We start from the raw sequence: 18,872 nt of genomic DNA on the forward strand, positions 1-18,872 counted from the left end.
CCATCCTAATCTCCCCTAATTGCGTCCGATTACTCTTAACTCGCCATTCAGACCAATAATAACTCTATAAAGGAGAGGGAAATAAATGCCTGGATGGAAACGGGTTTCAAATTGATTTTCATTTTTTTGGTGGAGAGTTTAATGTCCTGGACAATCAGTGGCCGCGGAAGGAAGCTTGAGGGGACGGAGGGATAATGTCCGGTTTCAAATTGATTTTCATTTTTTTGTTCGTATTACGGAGAGAGGATAATGTCCTGGACAATCAGTGGCCGCGGAAGGACAGAGGGACATTGTCCCCACGGTTGTTGGATGTCCGGATTATCTCCCCATCTTATATAAACCCGTCCCTTCCCCTATCCTACAATGTTAACGTCCCCACAGCTTCTTCCGCGGCCACTGTGAACAATACGTAGTTTGCACATCGCACATTTAAGCCCTCCTCACCTAAAATAAAAAAAGAGTCGATATTTATCGGGAGCAGAGGTATGTACGAAATTTGTTGGTAGGATAATTTGGACGTGCATTATCTCGTGTGAGCTGCATCAATTACTCATCGCGATGGGTTGTTGTTGTTGTTAACATGAAAATTGGACAAGTGATCGTCGTCACTGGTGGATGGACGACGAACGACGTTGAATGGATAGATTATTTAGCCGAGCGCTTAATTGGGAATTAAATATTCAAGGGGAATCCTTGTTTCGAAACAACTAAACAACCCTGTTCCGTCACAAGTTGCATGTTGGGCGACCTATTACCTTGATTGACTTTTCATTAGAGACACAACCAACTCCATGTCACGCAATGTCACTCTCTTCCCCTCGTACATATGTACATACGTAAATATACCTTCGCAATTTTCAACTTTTTTCAACTTCTTCCTGACAACTTAACGACCCTTCTTCTCCTTCTTGCCTAATGTAGTGGCGTCTTTAAGTTAAAGTCACCTCACCAAACATACACAAATACTTTCATTAATTACTACCCATCATGCATGTGTATACGACTTATGTATCACCTGATTACGTACATAACTCTGTATGTACTCCACTCAATAAGCACCACTATTTCCCCTCTTAAAAGGGAAAAAATAAGGATTTATCAAGTCCATTCATGACTTTGATGGCTGCTTTTGCCCTATTTACATTTCCACTTTCACTACTCCCACACAAAATTCTGCCCTGGGAAAGTTGTACAAAAATGTCGTTGTACATATATTGTTTTATAACACCACGTGCCACCCGACCCACGGTGAATACCGAAAAAGTATCCTTGTTTACTGCTCAAATCCACTCTCTCCTAATAATTGCTCTCCATGTAAACTACACCCGAAAAAAAATAAATGCCTCCCATGATTATTATGATGGGGAAGAAAAACTAAGTTTCTCATACAACAAAGGACATAAAGTCCCATCAACATTATTGCCCGTTTCTCTCTCTCCAAGCTAATAAAAACTTTTTAATTGTTTTATGTCCTCAGACGCCACCGTTGGTGAAGGCGTTGAAACAGCGGCAGAAAGAACTCCAGAACGCGTCGCCCTTCGATGTGGTCAAGATGCGAGAGATTTGTGCCAAGGAGCAGCAGCAGCAGCAGCAGGGCATGATGAGCAATAGGAATGGTCAGCAGCATGGAAGAAGTCCATCCCCCCCAAACTGTCCCCTCCAGCAGCAACAATCCTCCAACAATAACAACAATCCGTGCCTCCCCGTCGTCTCCCATGCGGGTGGGGGGAATAATAATAATTGTCCTGCCGGAAACCCCCTCCTCCTCGGCCCCAACATCCACCAAATGCAGCAACTCATCCAACAACAACTCATCACCCCGACACAACTGCAGCAACTGATGCAACAACAAACGCTCCTCTTTCAACAACAAGTGAGTCTCAATTTCCCCAATTTCTCCCCCTCTTCCGCTTCCGCTGCGTCACAGGCGAGACTTAAGCACAGCCAACTTTCTCCTTCCTCACTTTCCCCACAGCAACATCATCAACTCGCGGAAATTAGTAGGAAACAGTTGGAACAAACGTTGCAGAATTTGCAGGAACAGCTTCAGGTGAGAGTAATCAAATTTTTTTTTCTGGAATTTTCAAAATTTTGAAACACTTTTTTCTTCTCCTTCTAGTTAAACCTTCTCCAACAATCGCATTTATTCCAGAGTGGGGACAAGAAAAAGTCATCCGGCGCCCTGCAACAACTCTCCGCACAACAACACCAACTCATGCAACAACTTCAGCTGACACAACGCCAGTATTTGATCCAGCAAGGGATCAACATCCCAAATATGGTGGGGGGTGGGGCAGGTAAAGTAAAATAAAATAAGTAGCATTAAATCCCCACAAATCGCAATGTCGGTAAAATCTGAAACAACTTTTCCAAGTCGTTCCCAACAATAATTTCGTTCCGAATCCCCCGCCGTGAATGGCAATTAGTTCTCTGAAATTAAAAACCGACGCGGTGGCCTCAAATTTCCAAGGCAGCCAGTCAGTCAGTCAAACGCAGAAGGAGACGGAAGGGTTTCTTCTCCCACACGGAGTGCGGGCCAAGTGTACGCTCCTCATGTGGGAAAGAAAGTTGTACCGTCGCCTCAATCCTGGTTTTCGGATTGTTTTCGAATTTTATTCCTTATAACATCACAATCGCCGCCAAGTTTTCGGGCACGGAACCCCTCGAACAGTTAAGAAATGAAATTGTGGTTGCCGATTTGTCAGAAACTTATAATCAGAAATTTAATAACTTTCTCCAGCTGATTTCTCGAGATGAAACGCTAATTGTGGTTTTTCTTCTTTTCTCCAGGTATGGGCGTAGGAAGTGACGACCACTGGAAAGAGGAGCCTCGACATGACGGCATTGTGGAAATGTCCCATCAAAACGGTTCAAGTCCCAAACACCTGCCCAACGGTGGGTTTACTTTTTTGGGTAAAAATTAAATGACACATTTTAAAAATTATTCTTTTTTTTCGAAATTAGGTTTGTTCATGCTGAACCCGGGGAAGAGGGATGGTGGCGGTGGCGGCGGCGTGAATGGCATTTGTGGCGGCGACAGTGACAAAGGAGATTCCGTGGAGAAATCAATTAGTCAACAACACCCACTTTACGGTCACGGGGTTTGTAAGTGGCCAGGGTGTGAAACCGTGTGCGATGACTTCTCTTCATTCCTCAAGTAATTGTCTCAACCTGAATTTCTTTTAAATCGTGGTATTACTTAATGGGGTCGGAATAATTTATTCATGTTCCTAATGTTGGTTTGGGCCCCAAATTGTTTCTTTGGTTTATTTTTGCACTTGATTTCCCTTTTTTTAATGGAGGGAGATAAGAAGAAGGGTTGATTTTTACTCGCTTAACGTCCCTTTTTGTGTTTTATGGTTGACTTGAAACTAATTCCTTCCACCATTTCCGAGATGTGGGCTCATTGACTCTTTCGGCATCACTTTCTCTCAATCACTGCTCTCTTTCTCTCTCTCTCTTGGCTGCTGTACAGTTTGAGAACTTTTCTAATTATTTCCATCTGATTTTAATGGAATTTCCACACGAGGAGTGATGAATATCGGGAGATGTTGCAGTGGTGGGAACTGATTGATGAGACTTTTTCTCGACATTCTCACCCTTCCTTAATTTATGGGATGCCCATTCATGTGTCGATCTCGCTAGCACAGATTTCTGTCCCAATGCGTATGTACGAACGTATTGTGGAGGAAAAGGTGGAAATTTATGCGGCTACTTATTCTTTCTTTCTTTATTTTTTGCAGGCATCTGAATACAGAGCACACGCTGGATGACAGATCTACGGCACAAGCAAGAGTTCAAATGCAAGTGGTCTCACAATTAGAGTTACAATTAGCCAAAGAAAGAGATAGGCTACAAGCCATGATGCAGCATCTTCATATGAATAAGCAACACAATTTAAATAATAATTCCCTCTCCGGTGGCCCTGGAGGGATGTGTCCCGACTCGCCCAAGAACCCCTCCTCCCTCCCGAATGAACACGTAAGACATGAATAATTTGCATATCTATGTATAGGTGACGACGACATGTAAATTTGTCCTCATTTCTTTGCAGAGTCAGAGCTGTCAAGGCGGCGTCAACGGGAATCCCAACTCGCTCTGTGGTCCCCTCCAACCTGGGAACGGGGCCATGGGGAAGTTGTCCCTAAATCCAAATATGCTTATTCCCGGCCTCTCCCCCACCGGACTGGCCGCAGCGGCTGCCGTGGCGAGTGGGCGATCTCCAGGAATGCTCCAACCTCCCAACCCCAACATGACTGGCGCTATTCGACGTCGTGTTAGTGATAAAGCGTCTCTTCCGCTTTCTGGAGGTGAGCATTAAGTTTGTTAGTTATGACCCCTTTGACCTTGACCGCTGCATGTGGATGACTCGTGTCGGTAGGTGGTCATCCTGCTTGTATGTATTGGAAATGGATGACTAATATTTTACTTAATTGCTGCTCATAAATATGCACATCGTCATAAATGACCCCATTATTTACTTATTTCCCACCCTCCTCCACTAGTTTGGTTGGTCTTTTTTTACCCTTGTCGAATTTTTCTATTTTAATGCTGCTGACTGTCTATTAGGCCTTCCGTATTTGCTGGAGAGAGCAGGACTAGATGTTCAGCAAGGTGAGGTTTTCCTCTTATACCTAATTTTCTCTCGTACTCGACGCTCCAGACATTTGCATACTTTCACTCTTCCCATCCGAGTCGACTTATGATGAGTGTCGGATCGCTGTGTGTGTGTGTTGTTTGGCCGCCCAAAAACTTGAGATTACTTTTCCTCCTAGAGAGAAAGTAACAAAGGAGAAACTCTGCGGTACACATTTTATGTCTCATAAATTCCGCATGTTTCTGTTTCATCCTAAAGTAATTAGCCGTAATTAACTAATCGTAAGACAAGAGTTTTGGAGCCAGCAGTAAAATAAAGGTGCAAGATGAGATCAGATTTGTAACGCGGCGCCCAGAGCTGTGCTGCTTCCAAGACAATAGCAATCAAGCGTCTCGTTCGTGGAGGAGGAAATCTGTAGTCGAGATATTACTGTTTAGTGATGGGTGATACTGAGGAAGGGGTTGTAGCAGACGGTGGTGGGCTATAGACTTTTTGATTTCTGGGCACCAAACAGTGGCCGCGGAAGAAGGTGTGGGGACATTGATAGGGGAGAGACGGGTTTATGTAAGATGGGGAGACATCGAGGGGCAATAGCTTCCGCGGCCACTGGTAATTGAGGCAGGTGGCCGTGTACCCGAGGAGGAGGACGTTATAATAGGTTGATGGCAAAAACAAAGTCTTCTTCTTCTCGAGGAGGAGGAAGACAACGTCGTCAGCATCTGCTATCTCCATCGCGGTACTGCTACTGCTGCTGCCTCCTCCTCCTCGTTGTTAATTACATCTGATGTGTGGAAGTCCTCAAAGTTTAATTACTTCATCATCAAGATCTGAAACTCTCGAGTGTCCAGACTGTCATTAAGGCAAATGAAAGGTACTCTCCTTCCATCCAGCACGAGGCGGCGGCGGAGAAGTTGAAGAAATTAGAACAAATTATGCAATTCAGGTATTGCCTGCCTCCTCCGAAAAGTTTCCTTGGTTGATCGCTCCTCCGTCTTCACCACAATTTTCCTCTTTCTCCCCGCCTAATGAAATTTCCCTTCATCAACACCACTTCAATGCTGCTGCCTCTCAAAGTCTTCCTCCTTTTACGAGCATTGTTTCACGGCCGGCTCAGTCCGAGTAATGATCTTCTCATATGTACGAGAGAGACACAGGGATACACAGGCATCGTCATATTTTGAGGAGATCCTGCCCCTGATAGATAGCGAAAACCACAACGTGCACCTTGGGTCTCATCTCGCTTCGTCTTTCCTCAAAATGAATGAGGGGTATTAGCACTTGCGAGTGTGTTTGGGAATTCCGTCGGCATAAAATAAAAGCCAACCGCTCAAATCTTCTCGTGACTGATTTTATGTTTCATCCCCAATCAGTTGAGGAAATTTCCGTAGCATTTTGCTAAACACGGCGTGTAAATGGGGCAATATAACGGGATTGGTGAGTGAGAGGGGAGCGAAGAAGAAAGGAGAAAACCGTGAGGCAAGCAGATTTAAAAAAGAAAACCAATAAGACCCGATATTTAGAGGCTGGTGAGCATATTTACAACCCATTTCGTAGTCTACCCCCATAGCGGAGAAATGATCGAGATTTCTAATGTGGAAATCTGCGAACCATGAATGTGAAATTTTTTTAACGAGCTTTTTCGAGGATTCTTAACCATAATGGACTTGTAATGCTGTCATTTTCGGGGAGAAAATCCGCAGAAAAATGCCAGGGATTTGAGGTAATGGGTAGACCGTGGCGCTTGCAAATAATTTACTTGGTACGTATGATACATAAAAATCTCTTATTATCTACTTGCCTCTTCAATTACGCCGGCACTATCGTCGTCTCCGTATATCGGCGGGATGGTCTATATTTCCCCTATTTCGGGCTCTTTTCCCCCACAAAAAGAAAAAGAAACCATCGCTTTCTCTCCACTGAACAAAGTACATCTTTTCTTCTGAGGACGGGACTCCCGTGACGATGATCAACCTGATTTTACACCAGCACTTACCGATACTTTATACCCGTCTGCGTCCATGTACCAACTAAGCAACTGAAGAAGAATAATTTACAAAGTACTATTCTTTTTATCCGCAAACTCCCATTTTTTTGCGACGTATCATCATCATCATCATCGAAAGATGCCACGATTTTTTTATTAGTACTAATAATTACTTACCATCTCCATTCACAGAAATGCTCGTATTTGCAGAGATCCAAAGAAATCGGGAGTTTTACAAAAATGCTGACGTCCGACCTCCCTTCACGTACGCGTCTCTCATCAGACAGGTATGTAAATATTTCAGGATAATTAAAAATTAATTGATTAATTTAGAGGTATCAATTACTAATTACTTATTTTCTTGTCAGGCAATCATCGAGTCTCCCGATAAGCAACTCACACTGAACGAGATTTACAACTGGTTTCAAAATACGTTTTGCTACTTCCGGAGAAACGGTGAGGATCTCAACAATAAACAATTGGGCTTCCAATTGTTTATCGTAATTGATAACCTAATTGTCTCTTTTTCTGTTTCTTTCAGCCGCAACGTGGAAGGTAAACATAGGTTATAAGGTTAGTAAAGAAGTTGGGGATCAGGAGGATCGGGGTGGATGAAGATGATCATGATCATGGGTGTGTGTTGGGGATGAAGCCAGCCAGCCGGGTTGGTTGGGCATGGGAGGAGTTCATACTTACAATATTAGCAGAAGCAGAAGCTACAGCAGCCCCCGCAGTGTAAATATGTAGCTCAGCAGACCAAGGAAATATTTTATACGGAAGAAATTGTATGTAAATAGCGAGCACTTATTATTTGCGGGTTCACCGGAGCGGATAAATTATTAAGAATATTGGGGAAGAATATTCATGGAGAAAGTTGGAGGAGAAGGCGTCTACCTGCCAAGATATGAGTGAATACATAGACTATTTTTCTCCAAGCTCCACCACCACCACCCAGCAAATGTTGATGTTGGGATGATGGACATGAGTGGATATGTTAATCAAGGGGAGAGAGAGAGAAAGTCAAGAAGTGAAAGCAGGTGATTGTGATTAGCTCTCTCTCTCTCTCTCTCTCTCTCTGCATATCCCACCGTCTCCATCGTTGTGCCGCATTATGAGGTAGTAATGTGCACAAGTTAGTAGCTGTGTGGCTGTGGCGGCAGTGGCGGTGATGATCACGCAATGGAAAAAAGACGGATTGTTTGCTTTGGCTTGACTGCTGCTTAAGATTAAGAAGGGAGAGTCTTAGACAATATTGACACTGTGAATGTGTAAACACCTGACACTGTTTACTCAAAAATGCAACCAATATATATGCAAATGTCTCTGAATAATGGAACGCTCCCAGAGAGAGAGATCCAGACCAACCATCCGCTTCCATCCAGCCAGGCAGAGCGGTGGAGCATCAGGTTTTATCATCTAACAAAGTTTTTGTTACGTTTGTCAGCTCGGATTCCAAGAACCGACCAGAAGTCGTTTTTAATATTTATCGAGATCTCCTTTGTTATTCCGACTTCTCTTTCAATTCGCCCTCCTTCCACTCCTCCGCCTCCTCCTCCTCGGAGGCCTGTTGTGCGCCTCGTAATCGAGATGCTGCTTACTTACTTACCAACATTCAGATGAGGGAATTCCCAACGTATATATTTTACCTACCTACATATACATACAGCCAGCCTTTCACCTTTAACCCAACTTTCGCCCAGTTTTTGTCTACATATTCTCCGAGATGGATGGATGGATGGTTGGAGAAGAGAGCTCATCATCATCATTACCTTTTACTCCGCTTCCGCCCTCAATCCTCCACTCTCAATCGGCCACTTATGTAGAGGAGGTGGAGGAGGACTTCTAGGCGTCGGTTGTACTACAAGAATAAGGCTGAGACTCAGTGGCCGCGGAAGCCGTGGGCATTGTCGGATAGGGGGAGGACCGAGTTTATATAAGATGGGGAGATGATGCGGACATCGAACAACCGTGGGGGCATTGTCCCTCTGTCCTTCCGCGGCCACTGCAGCGAGCCTAATAATATCGTCGCGTCAAGATGAAGTCCACAACACTGTTGCATTGCATGCCATACGTGTCTCGTCATACGGCTTGCTGCTCCCACACAACTTTCTCCGGAGGAAAAAGTTGCCATGAAAAATATTAACTCGTCCCAAACAATAATATTAATGGGATGCTCGTTAACTACTCCCTCATCCTATATCACGGTTCGTCTAACTTAATGGCCATAAAAGAAGGAGAAGAAAAGTTTGGGCATGCCGTGCACGCTAGACTAGACTCTGAGGTAGCAGGAGTGGGACTTACTTTCCCTCCAGAGAGAGAGAGACGGTCCCCTTCTTCTCCCTCAAAAAGTAGTGAGTTTGACGGTAGCTAAATAGATTAATTAGACAATACGGCTGTTTGTATTGGCCATAAAAATACTTAGTACGTACAACTTGTGTTTTTCGCTGTAGTAAAACGCTTCGGGCTCGAAATTTTGAGGGATAATTTTGATAACTACTTAGTTATTATGATGACAATGAGTCTAGTCCCGCACACACATTTTGGTGGATTATGATTCGTCGAGATGTTTTTGTTTTTTGGGTCATCGAGATTTGTCGAATGACGCTTTTTTTTACATAAATCTGTCCACCCCACGGTTTGAGAATCCTCGTATCATTTTTTTGGGGGGGTATTTTTGGGGAAATTTGGGGGGCGGGGGAAATCGAGTCGCGTTTTTGCTAGGCTGACCCTTTATTTTGCATTGCTTATCGGGTGTGTCTCTTATATTTTGTATAGAACGCAGTGCGACACAACCTCTCGCTACACAAGTGTTTCATGCGAGTGGAGAACGTGAAAGGTGCGGTTTGGACGGTGGATGAGGTGGAGTTTTACAAGCGTCGCCCTCAGAGGTGCAGCACAGGGTACGTGCAGCGGCGGTCAGTTTAGCCGCTCCCCCCTCTATTTTTACACAAAATCTCAGTCTTTTGACCTCATTTTTAACCGCTTCTTCTTCTTCTTCTCAAAAAGTCTGTCTGTCTTCCGCCTCCAGTAATTCACTTGTTGTGACACTCGTCTCTCTCTACTCGTTCGTTGTTCCTCTCTCTTTTTCTCTCTCTCTTGTACATTTTGCTCTCTTTTTACTCATCCGCTTGTTGCTTGCTCAACTTTCACTCCCTCTCCAAGAATAATATTAACATCCTCAAGTTACATGTACATCTTACTTGTCCGGGTTCATTAAAATGGTGAAATTTATCACCTAAAACTCTGCTTTTTCTTCCCTCCTCCTGACAAACACGAGGCAAGGCGAAAAAGAAACAAGAGTTTTGGGTGGGAGTGAAAGTTAGGAATAAAAAAAAGCTTGTCGCACTTAGGACTTTGCACGGAGTCCGTTTACTTACTTACTTCTCGTAATATTTACCACTTAATTATGGGTACACTCTCGTCTTCGGAATCGGTCGGTACACGGGCGCCTCTTCGGTGTGGTGATAAGTGTAAGTTGATTGATTAGCGTAGTAACCACTTGTCGGCAAGAAGGGACAAGTTTGATAAATTGTATATGTTTTTTATTCAGCTCATCAGAGTAAAAAAATACTTGATAAGTCAGTAAGATAAGATAATGTTTAGCAAAAAAAGCCAGCACATACATGCGGGAAGAATGATATTTCACCCTTTTCTCTCTCACTCTCTGTCTCTTTTCTTCCCTTGTCAGTCTGTTTTTTCTACTTTCTTTGGTGGTGTGTGTACACAGAATGCGATCCGCACCAATCTCTCACTGCACAAGTGTTTTGTGCGGTATGAAGATGACTTTGGATCCTTCTGGATGGTGGATGATGCGGAATTCGTCAAAAGGAGACATCTCTCACGAGGTCGTCCACGGAAGTATGATCCCACCCCGTCACCCTCACCATCATCCCACCATCCACAAGCACAGTAAGCGTCTCGGTCTTCATAACTTCTTTTTCGACGACAAATTTACGAAAAAAATCGACAAGTTTCATATGAAAGTGGCGAAAGAATAATGTAAAAAAATCTGTATATTCCTTTTTTCTTCCCTTTTCTATTCCTACTTTCCCCAAAAACTCGTCAGTTTCATGATAAGTGTAGGAGTGTTCATTAACTTAAGATAAGTCATAACATATCAGAGAGGTTTTAGGGAAAATTAGATAACTTTCGTGGCGCCACTCTGGACGGAGTGGCTGAAATTTTCATACATTTTTTTCATAAGTTTAGATTTTTGAAAATTTTCTATTGTTAGGAAACTATCATCATAGGGAAAAAGTGTGGTATACTATCGTACAGTCGATAAGTGCATATATAACCACGTTCATCGGTGGAATATATCCTTATTATTTGCAGCCCTAGATTTTTCAGGATTTCCGTAAAACTTTCACTCAACAAGACAAACGACGCGTCGCCGTTTTCACAGCAAGGTTGAGATTGCCCATAATTGTTTTTTGAATCTCTTTTTGTCTCTTTTTGACGTATTTTTCTCTCTCTTTCTCTTTTTCTCTCACACTCTTTTTGATCTTGTCCAGTTCCTCTCTCTCTCTCTCTTTTTATCTCCGCATGCTCCACGTGACATGACCTCAAGAGACCATCCTTTTCACTCTTTTTCAATCTATTATAAATCACAAATACTCTGCAATAAATGGTTATCAGTCGATAAGTCTTCGATTATGACTAGACGGACGGCGGCATATATCACAGGTACCGCAAAATGATCTCTTGAGCTCTCCTGTCATCGCTGGCTCATTTCCTCGCAAAATGTCTCTAAAAAATATTTGCAAAAATTTATTTCGAAATTTACTTTCCGAGACGTGGGGAAACAAGTCACATTTTTTGCTTACCTATTTCGCACGTGATTTTTAAACCTCTCATTGTCTACTAAGTAAATATTTGGGCCTATTTTTGACCTATTTATCTCGTACGTACGTTATTTATTGACTGCATAATACTTAAATGTAGCAGCATTATTCGGAGCCGTAAAAATAATGATATTTTTGATCATGAATGAATGACGGCTGTGTTTTTTCACTCTTTTTCTCTATTTGTCCTTCCACTAATTAACATTTTTATCTCTGCTTCTTTTTCTCAAAGTTTTTTGTCCTTGTCATTTTTACTCTTGCAATTTTTACTCTTCTTCTCGTTCGTTCGTTCGTTCTCGTAAAACATTGCACACACATTTTTCACACTACAAAAATCCAAACATTTTTCCTATACACACAATTTTTTTGACGTGTGTGTGCTTTTTACGGCGTGGTGATTGATAAGTTGCACTCAATGATTGACTTTGAAACAGGGGAATGCAATCCAAGAGCCCTACTTTAACGCAGAGTCCGAACACCTTGTATGGAGACGCGATCAATGCGAGTTTGCAAGTGAGGAGAATTTTTTGACCGTTTCGACCTGGAATTGTGTATCCGCTTTAATACGTGTTACTCGAAATGTGTTTTATTTGTTATATTACAATGGCTTTATTTCAGGCCGCATTAGCGGATGGTAACATGCCCTACATGGGGTCCATGAATGCTAGGAGTGTGAGTCCCGATCAAGCCCCGATGTCCCCTGATCCAAGGTAAATATATAAGCATAATGTTTAAGCTAAAGCTAATTATTTACATGTACGACTTGTACAGTACGAGTATTATTTGGACGTTTTCGTGACACAGGAATAACTAACAATGAAGGTCTTGCAACGTATGCTCACAGATTTTGAAAAAAATTAGTTTCGATTGATCTCAAATTTAATTTATATGACATTTGCAAAAGTACTATCTGCCAATGGTCATGTTTCGCCGAGATATTTGTATCCGAAGAGGAGAAAGCGCTCCTTAACGTCGACAAATTTTACACTTTCCCAGTTTACTGCACGTTTTCTCCTCTTCGGGTGCAAATATCTCGGCCAAATATGACCATTGGCAAATAACGTTGTTCGCAAATTTCGTACTAATTAGATTTGTGATTGGTTGACACTAAGTTTGGCAAAATCGCAAAGCAACCTCCATTATAAGATTCATAATAATTGTGCAATGTGCATAAAAAATTGAGCTTTAGAACTCAAAAATGCTAAATACAAACATTTGCCTTTACAAGTTTGTATGAATGCTTGTTTTAAAATTGTAGAAATTTTGGATTGTGGATAAATTATTTTTCCGAAAATTTTCACCTTTAGAAATCAAATCCATGTTGCATGAAATTTTTGAATTTTAAATGTATAAACGAAAACAACTAGTTTAACCTGCACGATGAAAAGTCTGTCAAATTATTTCCCCTCTTTGAATCCAATACCTCCCCTTCATTCCAGATCCTTACGGGGCAGCCCTACCGGGATGATAAAGCGTGAAAGCAGTGCGAGCCCCTTAACCAACGGAATCCATCATAATCATCAACACTTGAAGAGGATGAAGCGAGAAATGGAGTTGGCCGAGTACGGCGGACACTACAGCGGGGGATCCTCCGACGATGGCGAGTCCGAAGGTCGCGACGAGCGTGACGACGAGCTCATAGGGATGAACAAGTCCGAAGATCTCGCGGAAGACCTCTCCTTCGCGTCCTCCTCCCACACTGCCGACTCCAGCCGACTGGACCAATAGTTAAAAAACAATTATAGTAAAAGAGATACGAATAATCAACAAATATTCCTTCGTCATCATTCCAACGAAAAAGAAGAAGAAGATTCACGCAGACAAATACATACACAAAAAATCCAATCAACTCGTTATCCTCGCTATCCTCCACGTTATATTGCATTTAATACGTCTCCTCGTTTATCAAGACCTCACCGTAGAAGAGAAAATGATGGTATGACCCACATTCTTCGACACATGCAAAAAAATTTGCACATCCGTTTCAGCTTCGTCTCTTCCAATATGATAATATTTATTTGGAGCGTGGTTCGGTGAAGGGTAGAATTTCTCGGCATTGCTTTCTCCTCTCCCACACTTTCTCCCTCTCTCTCCGAAACGAACCCCTTCTTCTTCTGTCAAACCCAAACTTGAAGAATTTTACGAGGGTAAAAAGTCGTCAAAAACGTCGACTTTTCCTCCTCGACACTTTCCACCCCTCCCTCTCTTTCCTCTCTCTAACTCTCTCTTTACATATGTATTTCTACATGCTAAAACTCTCTCAGTATTGATAAGGGACTGGTTCTACGATAACATACTTTTAAGATATTGTTGTACAACACACTATACTGTGTCCGGCTGGCTATATTAATGATGCTAAATATCTATGTACTTAAAAATTGATTGATATATGTATGGATCGCCGGGTTCTATGTATTTAAAATTGTTGTTAACTACTTTACTACTTCATCATCATCATCATCATCTCACGATCATTATCAGGACTTCCAAAAAAACGCGTTTAGTAAAACTCTCTCTGATGACGATACTCGTATTTACATAATTCACCATACAGCGTTTATAAAACTATTCTAGACCTAGCGCCGCCGCTCATTCCGGTTTCACTACACAGTTTCCACTAATTAATTAATTATTATATACGTCTTCATTAATCACTGTACCAAAATTTTTCAGTTTCAGTCTCTCTCTCTCTCTCTCCACCACTTTTTCCGGGGGGGAAGGCAGGCGATCGAGAGTTGCGATCAAATTTTTTAAAAGTAGAACTCTTCTCGATAACAAACTGTACGCGTAAAAAATACATAAATCGTTGTTTAGCCGTATTTTAAGAAGGAGGAAATATTTAAGTAAGTAGCTGAGTGATGATCTCAAAAAAAGTGTGCAATGCTTCTCATTTCTCTTGCATGAGCATATTTTTATTTCTATGAAAAAAATCCACAATGCATAATAGACATAGAATGTTTAGTAAGGAGAAAAATAATCCAGTTAAAAAAGTCAGGAAAAAGTTTTTTGATGATTAATTTATTTTGTGACGACTGACTATCAAACACAAACGTTTGTTAATGTTAATAACTAACTAACAACACTAAAAAGTATGTAGGTATACATACGTACATATAATTATGTATGTAAAAGTACAGTGTATGTATGCAATTTTTCGACTATTCATACAGGATCGAATTGTAAATTTATATACTAAAAAAACGCAGCTACATACATACATAAATCTCCGCAAAAAATATGTATGAAATACATACAAAACAATGAAATTTGTAAAATGAGACCCCCTCTTTTAGGAAGTAATCAAAAATTTTAACATTTTTTAGTGAGACAGGAATTTCAAGAATTCCGACAACTCTTATTTTATTAAGAATTTCCATTCGCACTATTTACTTTTTTTTATTATTCATATTGATTGATTTTCTCGCAATCATCACAATAATACGGGGAAAAATGGCTTGGTACGTAAAGAAATATGTGGTTAAAAAATAGTTTGAATTTTACTAGAATTCCAACCAACGTGTAAAAACTATGTAAAATATAAAATAATAAAACTATAGGCTACAAGTTTTACTGTTGTACTCTTCCTAGTCCTGACTAACCAAATAGGGGAAGAAAATGGATAGTTGACACATAAATGCACACAAAATGTAGCTAAATAATAATAATAAAATAGCTCTGATAATGAAATCCTGCATGTTTTCAGACCCCATTTGTTGTTGTTATTGTTCTTTTTTTTACCAAGGGGGAATTAATAAAATAATGAAATGCAATGATGAGTCATCACTAAACCTCTCAGTCTTCAAGATATAATTTCGATGTTTTTACAACCCCTAAATATAAATATATCTATAAATATATATCACATATTATACTGTTTAGGGTAGTTAAATATGTACGTATTTAAGGGCGATATATTTAATAGTGTAATTAATATGTGGCAAATAAAATGAGGCATAAAAAATCAATGTATCAAGTATGTATTAATGCAATACGGACGTATTTAAGTACGTAGTAGTGCTAGCTCAGGCAGCCGAATAAAAACAAAAAATATATACATAAATTCGGGACACATACATATTTGCATACATACATGATAACTCTCTCTTAATGTCAAAATCCGGCATAAAAACAGGGGCTGCGGAAGCTATGGGGACATGTGGGGACGTTAACATGGGGAGGGCCGGGTTTATATAAGATGACGCGGATATCGAATACCCATCGGACCCGTGGGGACATTGTCTCCTCACCCTTCCGCGGTTAGATACTACATAAAAATATAATTATGTTGTTGTTTTCACAATTTTACTTTCGTGTCGTGTCGTCGTTTCGTGGTGACATTTTGGGTTTGTTGTTTTAGTAATTTGCTTGCATTCCGTTTTAAGGAGACAGTAAATATTTTTATAGTTTTTTTCAATAAATGCGGAAATCATGGTATTGACATGCGGAATTTATGTGGTCGTTTGACATGACAGATTTATCATTATTTGGTTATGATGCTCCATATTTAATGGAGGAGACATGATTTTGAGGCACAATAAGTGAATAATAATATGCACATATTATACATCTCAGATGGTGGTGGAAGTGTCAAGATGGAACCAAAAATGGTGACATTGTTCAAAAATGTTTTTTAAAAATAAGGCAACAAATTACTTTTCACACGCGACGAAGGAACGAATTCTTTTGTCTTCATGCATGCAGATCAGAGGCCGTCGTGTGTATAATTATTTAAGAGAAGAAGAAAATTATATTCGTATCATTATTACGTCGTCTTTCTCTCTCTCGAACAAAGTGAGAATAAATATTGGTTGGATTGACATCCTCTCCTGCCTGAGCAGTGGCCGCGGAAAGAAGCGTGGGGACCGAGGGCCAATGTCCCCACGGTTGTTCGATGTCGGCATCATCTCCCCATCTTATATAAACCCGTCCCTCCCCTCATCCTACAATGGCAATGTCCACACAGCTTCCGCGGCCACTGTCTGAGATTTGTATCGTGTAAACCATCCCCAGAAAATTACTCCTCTGACACAATGCACAATTTCACAATGGAGTTTCGATTTGAAATTTAATCTCCACTTTCGCACAAGGATTATCCGAACTGACTACTTTTTCATGAAGATCACAATGACAGATTTGCACATTGAATTAGCATGAATTTAGTGGAAGGAAAATAATAAAACTTAGTTGGTAGTTGGTGTAGTTTGGAGAAATCAGGTCAAAGTAAGGCCAAAATGTTGAACGTCTCCGTATAGCCGGCTCATAAATTAATCTACTATTTCAATTTTTCGTTACTTTTCATAAAGCAGAAGAGCCCAACATTTTCCACGGATGGTTTTTGCTACACCTTGTTAAATCCTTTTCCTTTATAGAGTGAAACACAAAAAAAGTGAGTGAGACGAGACTCTATTTACCAATTTGTAGATACAAAATACGTGTTTTTCATACTTTTTTAAGCAGTTGCCTCATACTCTTTTTTTGGTAAAAAACATCATTGATTCTTCCACTTTTGAAAACGAAATGTTCCTTTTTTACTCATGTTCACAGTGGCCGCGGAAGAAGCCGTGGGGACATCTGGGGACGTTAACATTGTAGGACAGGGTTTATATAAGATGGGGAGATGATGCAGACATCGAACAACCCCTGGGGTTATTGTCCTCTGTCCCCACGCTTCCTTCCGCGGCCACTGCATCTGTTCATGTCGACGCAAAACACAAATTACTTACATGAAAAGTAAATAAATCCATGGACTTTTTCCTCCTAATTATGCATTGCACATTGCAATTGTATTCATTCACCACCACGAAATGAACAATAACAACGACTCCTACATAGTTTAATTGCAATCATCAAGCTAATCTCTTTTCCTACGTATGTATACTAAATAGGCGTCATTATGCATGCATCACTTTTTGAGTGGTGGAGCTTCTCTCTCTGATCTGATCTGATCTGATGCTCTGTAAACCTACATTCATTTATTTATTTATTGTAACTTTTTTAAGTGCTGGGACCATAAAATGGAATTTATTACTTTTTCCTCGACTCACTCACTCCACAACAAAACGACGACGACGAGGAAGAACTGCACCACGCGTATCAATTTCCACGAGCAGCATGGGTCTAGAGTCTAAAATCAAGTGGATGCATGTAGACAATGCGTGAAATTGAAATTAGACGAATTTGCATGAAAAGTGTAACATCATGACGCCCAACAAGTGGAACAATTGAAAGTGGTGCATTTATGTATGTATTGTGGAGGCGAAGAGGAGTCTCATTATTACTTCAATAAATAAAACAACAAAGTGCACACAAAAGCAAGCCACAACAATGAAATGGAGATAAAAAGTGTGTTTGTTTTTTGTTTACAGGTGTTCAAATTATGTACAAATTAGTGTAGAGATCAGTAAATATGTTGCAGTATGAATGAACTACTGAGCACACCCAAAGATTTATCTGCAAAAGTGTGTAAAAATATCAAAAATTCTGCAATGTCCGGTCAACAATATGTAAAAAAAAGCGTCCACAACGTAATTACACAGAAAGCGTAGGTATTCAAGTGTGTAATTTTATTCTAGAAAAATCCATCGTATCGAAATTAATCAGCATTTTGGAAACTATGCTAATGCATAGGTTTTGACACTTTTTTTGCCACTACTAAGGATGTGTCACACTGCTTTAATTATCCATCCGACATACCTGATCAACTAGCATGCATGGAGGTCTCACAGCGTATGTTCCCCTATTTTGAGCAAACTATAGTGTCAATCGATCAGAATTTAATTAGCAAATGACAATGTTTGGCAGATATTTGCACCCGAAGAGGAGAAAACGTGTCAATCTTCACAATTTTGTAATTCATTAAAAATGCAAACTAAACAAAATTGGTGTGCAAAAATGCTGCGTATTTAGAAAAAGTGTGTATAAAAGTCGCGGAATAACGAGTCAGAAATAACCAATGTTTCTGATCATGCTGAAAATCGTTGAAATAATTAACTTTTGAATTTGTTTGTTGCATCTGCAAGATGCTATCAAAAAGATGCTATTTATTTGCCGAATGAAATTGAATCTAGACGACTTCACTGGCATGGACTTCAACCCACTCCCCAAAACCAACTACACTAACAAATTCTAACTTTTCACTCATTTCCACCCACCCGGGGAACAATTGAAGCCGAACATTTTTTATTGTAGTGTTCAGCAAGTGGATGTGGAAATATTAGTGCATCAATCTTCCTCAAATGTTCGAAATTGGTGTGGTAATTTAATTTTTCTCAAATTTGTGCACCCCTCACATTAGCATGTCGTGCATAAATCGGAGTGTAGAGAGACATGGGCAGCAGCAGCCGCAGGTTCAAAGGTATTGAGGCGGTTGGTCAGTCAACAGAAACATTCCGTCTCAAGAAATAGTGAAAGAAAATGTATCAAAAATCTCGATTAATAAATTTCCTGC

General features: G+C 40.6%; 1 protein-coding gene across 13 annotated transcripts in view; it reads left to right on the forward strand.

The window, feature by feature from the left end:
- The window catches only part of LOC110856740 (forkhead box protein P1), a 60,523-nt gene extending 45,133 nt beyond the window's left edge, over positions 1-15,390 (forward strand). For 6 of the 13 annotated variants that reach the window (XM_035857314.1, XM_035857310.1, XM_035857309.1 and 3 more), the window contains 14 exons: positions 1,478-2,050; positions 2,120-2,297; positions 2,791-2,895; positions 2,965-3,157; positions 3,744-3,981; positions 4,055-4,310; positions 4,570-4,614; positions 6,792-6,868; positions 6,950-7,037; positions 7,123-7,154; positions 10,309-10,490; positions 11,860-11,938; positions 12,032-12,135; positions 12,865-15,390. In XM_035857314.1, coding sequence (XP_035713207.1) covers positions 1,478-2,050; positions 2,120-2,297; positions 2,791-2,895; positions 2,965-3,157; positions 3,744-3,981; positions 4,055-4,310; positions 4,570-4,614; positions 6,792-6,868; positions 6,950-7,037; positions 7,123-7,154; positions 10,309-10,490; positions 11,860-11,938; positions 12,032-12,135; positions 12,865-13,153 — 2,439 coding nt within the window. In that variant the 3' untranslated portion in view covers positions 13,154-15,390. Of the gene's footprint in view, positions 1-1,477; positions 2,051-2,119; positions 2,298-2,790; positions 2,896-2,964; positions 3,158-3,743; positions 3,982-4,054; positions 4,311-4,569; positions 4,615-6,791; positions 6,869-6,949; positions 7,038-7,122; positions 7,155-9,356; positions 9,482-10,308; positions 10,491-11,859; positions 11,939-12,031; positions 12,136-12,864 lie in introns of all 13 variants that reach the window. The other 7 variants (XM_035857321.1, XM_035857313.1, XM_035857316.1 and 4 more) reach the window with 7 other exon arrangements.
- Positions 15,391-18,872: the final 3,482 nt, after the last annotated feature.

This window comes from Folsomia candida, unplaced genomic scaffold (assembly GCF_002217175.1).
Source record: "Folsomia candida strain VU population unplaced genomic scaffold, ASM221717v1 Fcan01_Sc017, whole genome shotgun sequence".
Taxonomy (NCBI): domain Eukaryota; kingdom Metazoa; phylum Arthropoda; class Collembola; order Entomobryomorpha; family Isotomidae; genus Folsomia; species Folsomia candida.